Below are 8,752 nucleotides of genomic sequence, written 5' to 3' on the forward strand. Positions count from 1 at the left end.
TTTGGCATGATTATTTAGGGAAAGAGAGTCTCGTGTAAAGGACTGTCTTTAATTAATACGCTAAAATAGTTTCCAATACGAATCAAAACATGTCTTTATAAATACAATTGAAAATATTGATAATTGCTACACAGTCTCTTTGTAAATATAAAATAAACATGTTTTGACTTTATACAAAGAAGATATGTTAAGCTTAAAATTTTACACAATATAGGTGGTCACAATATGAATATAGATTGGCTTAAAAAAACTGGCATTTTATTTAAAGAAAGAACAAACTTTGCTTGACCTGTAAATAAACAGAGAACACAGTTTCCAATACCAAGTTTATTTATTCTTTTCTTCAAATTAGACATATTCAGTAAGAATTTCATGGATTTCAATATTTTTTTATGAATTAAAATATTTTACTTAACAATGAGCATAGTGTATCTTTAAGCTGTGTTTCTGAAAATGGTAACAAAAACAGCCAAACAAGTGACAAGTCTTTTAAAATGCCCCCGCAACAAGATCGGAACACACAGACATAAAAATCTAACAAAAAGTGAAACAAGTCTATCATTGTGTTGGCAAACCAAATCTGGAAAAGCCCAGGGATGAAATAGTGAAGTTTTCAACTAAACAACAGAACAAGAAGAAAAAAGCGCTATCAATTAAGGGTTTTACTTAAAAACTGAGGTGTCTTTATAAATGAAAAAAATGACAAATGCGTTATTGTTTTATTTTTATTTTCATTAGGCGATTGGACCTATGGTGAAACTGATTGGAGACTGTTACGTCAACGTACACGAATAAGCACTGAAACTTATCTAATGGCAGTTAAAGCTGCGCGGCTCCAGATGAGCAAAAATATTTCTATGAAACCAAATCTGAGAAAATGTTCTAAGATTTTAGAAAAAGTATAAAGATTAGAGATTCTTGTAACTTACATGTTATGTGTGATTATTGGCCGATTTGTCAGTATCTATAACAATATCTCTACCCAGTTACTAACGCAGTAAGGCCTCTTTTTGCATATTTTGACCTCTTAATGGTAATTTACGTGGATTGGAAGTGCCATTGATAATGTGTAAATTACAATATTTTGGTTACTTTAAAATATTATACTGTAAATTACATTTTCAAATTTTCATGAAAATTAGCATGAACCTGGAGGCGTGCAGCTTTAAAAATGAAGAGGTGAGTAAAGAGTTATTTGAATATTTATATTCTGTGTTCTATTAGACTATTACATTTTACTTCTTTAATACTATGTATACACAATACAATATAACGACTATTGCTAGTATATTCCTTGCTTAATGAATGATTATCGATTGACATACAAAGCGTGCGGTTTAAATTGTCAGCTATACAACCAACTATTAGCTACCAAAGTAAATATAATTGATAAAATATCAAACAATGTGACTTATAAGGGGATATTTTTAATAAAAACTCAAGATTTTACGCATTCTTAAATGGAATTTATTGATAGACAGAAAATAATTATGATTCACGGCACATGCATCGATATGTATCGCTAGTTAACCGGTTTTAAAGTCAATTAAACATGTAGTAAATTAACGTTTATCGTCTATCTTTTGTGAATATTTGCTTGGTCATTTCTGTGTATTTTGTAAGAAGTTAAATTTAAGCATAAAGAACATGACTAGTCCGCTGTCGCCTGGCATAGTACCCGAGAATGTTGACACTGAGACAATATCTAAACCTTTCACAGAAAGTGGGAAATGTAAAGATGAAGTCACGTTAACATTTGACGATGGACAAATACTCTTTGTGTCACAAAATTTCTTAATTTTGGCGTCGCCGGTATTTGAAGCAATGCTCTGTGGGGATTTCAAAGAAACTCAAACGCGGAATGTTGACCTGAAAGAAAAGAAATATGACAGCTTTTTAGAGTTTCTAATGTGCATTCACCCTGGAACGACAACAACTGTTAACAGTAAGTATAAAATAGAGAAAATAAGAATCCCTAAAGAAAGCCCAACACGGCAAAATTAAAAATGTTGCAGGCTCGGTGTGTTTTAGCCTGTTCATGGACGGTGCTGTCAATTGTAAACTACCGTCCACGCCCCCTAGCACCGGCTTAAGCAGAATTCAACATGTAACATGAGCTTGTACAATTTGGAATTTTGAAACATCCGCAGATGTGTTCATATGGCGGTTATCATGGAACCTTTAATCTGACACGTAAGTGCCATTCCATGAAAAGCTGCATATGGACCCAAGTAGAAAAATATGTGTGCCCTAAACTAGAAAACAATGGGCGGAACTAAATAGAATAGAATTTTGAAAGGGGATCAGAGGTTATGAAGCCTGCATATCACAGATAAAACGTCAAAAGACAAATTTAAAAATGAGGCCACATATCCTAACGGTAATTCAACAGTATTCAAGTGAGGAATACTGGAACCACCTAACAAGAAAATAACCGAATAGAAATAACTAAATTACAAGCACAACAAAAATGTCGGGCGATTTTTTACATCCTTCACACGGGGCAAACAACGCTGATGTGGCGATAAAATAGAGGAAATTAGAAACACTAAAGAAAGCCCAACAAGCCCATTAAAGTGGATATCAGTACGGGGATTATAACCTCAAAAATGTTTCCTTTTATTAAGAAAAAATAAAGTTCATTTTATATTAAAAATTTTACAATTTTATCTACATTTATTTCAATCATTACAGGAGACAATGTTCTGGATATGATACATATTGCTGAAGAATATCAGGTTACACGTATCGTATACCAATGTAAACTGTGCCTGAAACAGTGGCTCAACGATGAATTTGAGACAGCACGAAAGAGGAAATATATTGAGGATTATGTAAAACCGGCTCGAAACTGCCTATATATCCTAAAGACAGCTGTAGTGGTAAACAACAGTGAGTTAATAACACTTGGCGTTGAAATAGTATCTCAATTCGGGCATGAGATATATCTTGGGTTACATAAAACAGATTTCATTCCCGACAAAAAAATGTTCAGTGAATGTACAGAGGTCTTCAAAAGTTTACCAGCTGATGTAAAGTATGACGTACTTGCTCGGAGATTGGCACTTTACCCTGACAATAACTTCAAAGTGGTAGAGTCAGTAAAATTGGGAAAACAAGTCTCACAATCCGGTAACTAATCCCGCCACCGCTCTCACTCCTTATCCCTTTCCACTCAGAGATTTTCCAGACCATCTGGGACGTTGATCAGACCATCTATCTAGGACGTGAATTGTACAATCCAGGGCGTCAAAAACGTGAATCAGTTCAATCACAACGTCCTTACAAGCGGACGCACAGTAAAAACGTTATTATGGTTTAGAAGGATTTTTTTTTAATTTTTACTTAGTTCTCAATGAAGCGCATCTGTGTTTTAAATTCTGCCCACTAAGACTGTTGTCATTATCAGTTGTTTTGTTGGTGTTATGTTTGATGGTTAAAAGCTTCTAACCATTTGATTGGCCTGTTATGATAAAGCTATCTTTTAATCTATTCACAAAGTCAATAGTTTTAAAAACAGACATTTGAAAAGTGCATGTACTTATTGAAACAGTCATACTGTTATTTGAGTAGTGATTGCTAAGATTATGATGATGGTGGTTAATAACCCACAAAATGAGTACAATACTTTTTACTTTTTATCAAAATGATTTTTCTTGAATGGAGAAGATTTATTGTTAATCATAGCATATTATAGCATAAAATCGGCTATTGTTCCCTCTTTTGCCCATGTTTTAACAGGACCAAAACCATATGTTAACAGAGTCATCCGCTCTTGTTATAGCCCGCTTTTCATACAATACAATATACAGCGCCCTGTTAACCAAAAAAGAAAAAAAAGAATTAAAAATGTACGCCGATTTGTTGTTGTTCCCTTATTGTTTTCTCGTATACGGTAAGTATCTTCCCCTATGCCCCTCAGTTTTATTTCTTTAATTACCCCCCCCCCCCTTCCCCGGTCTCCTGTCCCCTTCCCTGTGCCCTTTGACTTTGTGGGCCTATTATTCAATTATTTATTTCTTTTCTTTGCATTCTTTATCAGTTACAAATTGTTTATTATTTGGTGATTAACCTGTCGTGCTCTGTCTTGTGCCCTGTCCTGTTTTTGGGGGCCCGCTTGGGCTCCTTGCAACTGGTTCTTGTATCTGGGTCGTATGGGGGTTGCGTTCATTTTTGATCTTGTTTATCATATTTTTTTACCTATTTTCCCAAAAGAGTCATGCGCTCTTGTTATAATGACATTATGTATCATTTATCGCAGCAACAAGTACCTATGCCGGAAATAGTATAGACATCGCCGCTAATCTTGGTTGTCGCCATTTCTAAGGAGCGGTTTTTGAAAATTTGTCAATGTAACAAATATCTGCCATTCAGTTTAACTGTCCGATTAACTATGAAATCACGATAAGACAAAATAAAAAAAGAAATTTTTCTTTTATTGTTATTTATATTGATAACTGCTCTTTATATTTCTTTCTGAGAATGGCGTTTAGTACCAGTTTTTTTAAAAAACTTGTGTGCTTGAAAAAAACGATTCTGATGTCAAGTCTATATGCCTTAATCTTTCTTCTACCGTCTATCTGAAATCAATTTCGGAATATCTGAGGTCCTGTCTTTGGTAGAGTATTTTGAATGTTTTGTCTTGAGTTAAAAAATCTCCAATATTAAGCTTTGTTTAATCATTTAAAGTTCGAGATTTGGTTCGGCTCTTAGCATGTGTGTTTCCCAAGTTGTTGGCCCCGGAAAAATAAAACGCATACGTAATGTTGAAATGTACGTTTATTAATGAACAATAAGTAATAGAAATTCAATCAAGTGCGTTGATACAATGAAGTTAAATAAACACGACTAGTTTCAGTACAAGACATAAATTTATTCTGTTAAGCCTTAGCATGTGATCTTATAAATTTACTATAAATACTGAGCATGCGCTAACAAGCATTACGCAAAGGGTCAATTCAAGTTTATCATGTATGATAATACACGTAAAACATATTGAATTGGATAAAAACCGTTCCACAAGGCTTTAATGTAATTTTGTATAAAATAAGCATTATGAATTTGGTTAAAAGTTTTGTGCTATAATAGCGTCAACGCACGTCCGTGTTATTAAGTTTACAGAGTCCCTCGTAACTGCTGGTGGCCTCGCCCTAACGGGTTCGGGCACCAACCGTTCCACGGTTCATTCAAGCATAATAATACAAAATAAAAATAAGAAAATGTTGTTTAATTGTTATTTTTAATGACAAATACTCTATATTTCTTTGTCAGAATAAGGTTTAGTGCCAGTTTGTTTTATATAAACTTGACGAAAATAAAATCCGTGGTTCTGTTGTCAGGTCTAAATGTCCCTGATTATACTGTTAATCTGACAGCGGATATGCCGACGGACGAACGGATGGACGGACGGTTAAACTTAAGTGAACTGTAAACCCTTAAGTTCTCGGATAAACCGTAAGCTAGACAACCGGCATAATATCAAAAATATAGTAAACAACAAGTATCTATAAAAAAGATACTTGGCTGAGATATATCTGCTTTTGCTGTATTCATGAAAAAGGTAGCAGTGCCTGTTTAATGATAAAATAATTATAGTAATTACTTGTGCAAATACAAATTGTGAGTGCAACCAGTTATGTGAGTCTCTATGAACAGGCTCAATCAAACCGAGCCTGCAACATTTTCAATTTTGTCGTGTTGGGCTTTCTTTAGGAATTCTGTATTTATCTATCTCAGTAAGGTTAGTCCAACAAACTGTATTAAGAGTTCATGTATTGTGCTAGTTTATGTATGGGCAACATCACCCCTCCACGATATATAAGCGATATTCAGACCCACCTCAAAAATATGCTAGAAACAAGCTTTTGATGTTGAAATAGTTTGACTATCAAATCAGAAGATTCTGAATCACAAGCGTGGTTCCCTCAAAGAAGAAACATTGCGCGGAACCAAATAAGAAATAACAAAACGGGTTCAGAGGTTTTGAAAATCTAGAAAAGGAGTGGACCCTAGGATGCAATGAAAACAACAGTATTGTATGAAAATTGCAGACTCCGTTTGATTTAGTCTGTTGAAAATTAATAGGAAAGTGCAACATACCTCACTGGCTTAATCAGTATTCAGTTTTCTGTTTGCAACGCTTCTATGCTATGACCAATGATCCCATAGGAACAGAAAAATAAACATATGAGGTATTTGGCACCTTATTATTTTTTTACAAAGAGCAAATATTAAAGTATCGAGAATTTCCTTAACCTTTGCATGACTTAAGAGAATCATAAAGAAAACATTTCAATTGCTCTTTTTATCACTTTCAGGAGAAAATAACTCTTCACAGTGGAGGAAAACAATTGATTTGATTTTAAATTTGTATTTGTGTCTTAATTGCCTGGAATGGTGTAAAAATTGTTCAAATTCTTTGCAACAGATTTTATTATATAGTGGTTTATGCGAACTGATATTATTGTATAACTTCGGGATCAACGGGTCCACATTTGCCTAAGCATTAACTAATCTTTCAACTTGATGAAAAACAAATATGACGCACAGAGGCCCGATTGGTCTCTTATCTTCTTCACGGTATATCTTGCATCTTCATCAACTATGGCTTTGACAATGCTGATGTCTTTTATAGAGGTAGAGGCAATTAGCCTCCCAGGGCTGGGATCATGATAGACATCCTTGAGATTCTACCTTCCATAAACGTTAACACCCACCTGGCATTTGTACGATATGGTAGGGCATTTTCTGTAGATCCGTTTTATTCTATTTCTAACGCGTATTTACCCAATTAACCACGAAAATTGCAATAAGCTCTTTACAACCATTATACAAAATCACATGTATTTAAATAATCTGCTGGTTAGAAAAATTAATAACTTTCCAACGGCATATTATACATCTACTTTCACGGGTAACCAATGGACAAAACAATATACACTTGGCATGATATACAGTAGCATATAATATATACTGTTTCATCTGATACATTGTAGGGAAATAAAAGTCTACACTTTTCTTTACCTTTTCTTTAATTATTGTTTAGTTGTCATTTATAAAAATTGCGCAAGCTAATCTTATTAGAAATGATTCACATTACTCGTTTGCATTTTCTTAGTATATCGTTCAAAAACTTCCAACAACTGCAAAATTATTCTTAATTTTGGTGCACAAATTTTCATGGTTTTCGTGAAAGTTCAATCCACGAATTTGAGATCCAGCGAAATTTGATTATCGTAAATTTAACGAGGCAATCAACAGTGTGACACCTGCTAGGGATTGAACAACCTTGTCGCTTACTTCATTTAGCCTCTCAAGATTTCCATCCAATTACCTTTAATTAAATCATTTATTAAAACGTTGTAAGATATATATTGTTTTTGATTTAATTTTAATTAAAGCAGCACGCCTCCAGATAAGCAAAACTATTTCAATAAAATCAAGCCTGAGAAAAAAAATGTACTAAGTGTAAGGAAAAGTAAGAAGAATAAAAATTATAGCATTAATTTACATTTTATATGCGATAAATGACCGATTTGTCAGTATTTATAGCGATATTTCTACTGTGTTATTAACGCAGTAAGGGTCATTTTAATATATTTTGCACTTTTTATGGTAATTTACAAGGGTTGTAAGTGCCATTTATAATGTGCAAATTGCATTCCTTTGGTAACTCCACAATATTATTCTGAAATACATTTTCAAATTGTCATGAAAATCAGCATGAATCTGAAGACTGCTGCTTTAATTTGTTTATTGGTTATTCTACGTTAACTCCAGTGTCTACGAATTGAATTTCCGTGAATTTAAATAGAAAACGAAAGTAGTATGCTGACAATATTGCAAAATGCAAATAATGTTGTGTAAAATAATCTTACAGCAGACTTATTCAAATTTCGCTGGATCTCAAACTCGTGTATTGAACTTTTCACGAAAACCATGAAAATGTGTGTCCAAAATTAAGAATAACTTTGCAGTTGTTGGATGTTTGAACGATATACGTAATAATTAGAGCTGGCAACGAATACCAAAATTAATACTCGAGTACTCGGTCATTTTTCCGATCGAATACTCGGTCACTCGGATAATTTCAAATGATCTTCAAAGTTGAATTACACAATATCAGATGTGCTTGTAACATTTATTTGATCTAATATGTGTTTAACCTTGTTATGTATTCAATAAAATACACATATTTTAAAACAATCAAAAAGAAAAAAAAACCTGGTTATATTGTTATGGCGTACCCATAGATTTCGAGGGGAACAAATCTATACAAAGGGTAATCGAAAAATATCATTTTCGTTACATTTAACACTACGAATAGTGCAGTTCATTCCGTTTGTAATTATCTTTATCAATTGATTTTTCTTTTCTGCAAATCATTTCCGGAAAATAATAAGAATAAACACCACAGCTACAATACCACCAACCACTATTATACAGTACTTTAACAAAAGTTTACTGCTCCTTTATCTTTGAAATACCTTGGCGGTTATAAAGGGTGTAGTATATTTGGAATGAAGACGTTTTATGATAAAGCCCGCTCATGTCAATCGCTCTTCAAAATATTAATTGCTTTAAATAACCATATCGATGTGATGTTATCGGCTTATATATATGTAATTACTATACATTACCAATCTGTATTGACAAAACGTCATTTAGTTTAAGCGTCAAAAATGTAGATAAGATTCATTGTAGTGTATATTGATTGTTTTATAAATGTCTACTGCTAGGATTAATTTGTGTA

At 33.3% G+C, this 8,752-nt stretch overlaps 1 protein-coding gene across 1 annotated transcript; it reads left to right on the plus strand.

Moving 5' to 3' along the window:
- Positions 1-1,647: 1,647 nt before the first annotated feature.
- LOC132725271 (kelch-like protein 38) lies at positions 1,648-3,140 on the plus strand. The gene is made up of 2 exons (XM_060710369.1): positions 1,648-1,945; positions 2,695-3,140. Exons 1-2 carry the CDS (start codon positions 1,648-1,650, stop codon positions 3,138-3,140), a joined length of 744 nt encoding a protein of 247 aa, XP_060566352.1.
- Positions 3,141-8,752: the final 5,612 nt, after the last annotated feature.

The sequence above is a fragment of the Ruditapes philippinarum genome, unplaced genomic scaffold, assembly GCF_026571515.1.
Source record: "Ruditapes philippinarum isolate M1 unplaced genomic scaffold, ASM2657151v2 ctg13510_1_1_1_1, whole genome shotgun sequence".
NCBI lineage: Eukaryota > Metazoa > Mollusca > Bivalvia > Venerida > Veneridae > Ruditapes > Ruditapes philippinarum.

Coding starts and splice junctions, on each gene's coding strand:
- LOC132725271 (XM_060710369.1), top strand. CDS start 1,648: ATGACTAGTCCGCTGTCGCCTGGCATAGTACCCGAGAATGTTGACACT. Junction 1,946..2,694: donor AACGACAACAACTGTTAACA/GTAAGTATAAAA, acceptor CAATCATTACAG/GAGACAATGTTCTGGATATG.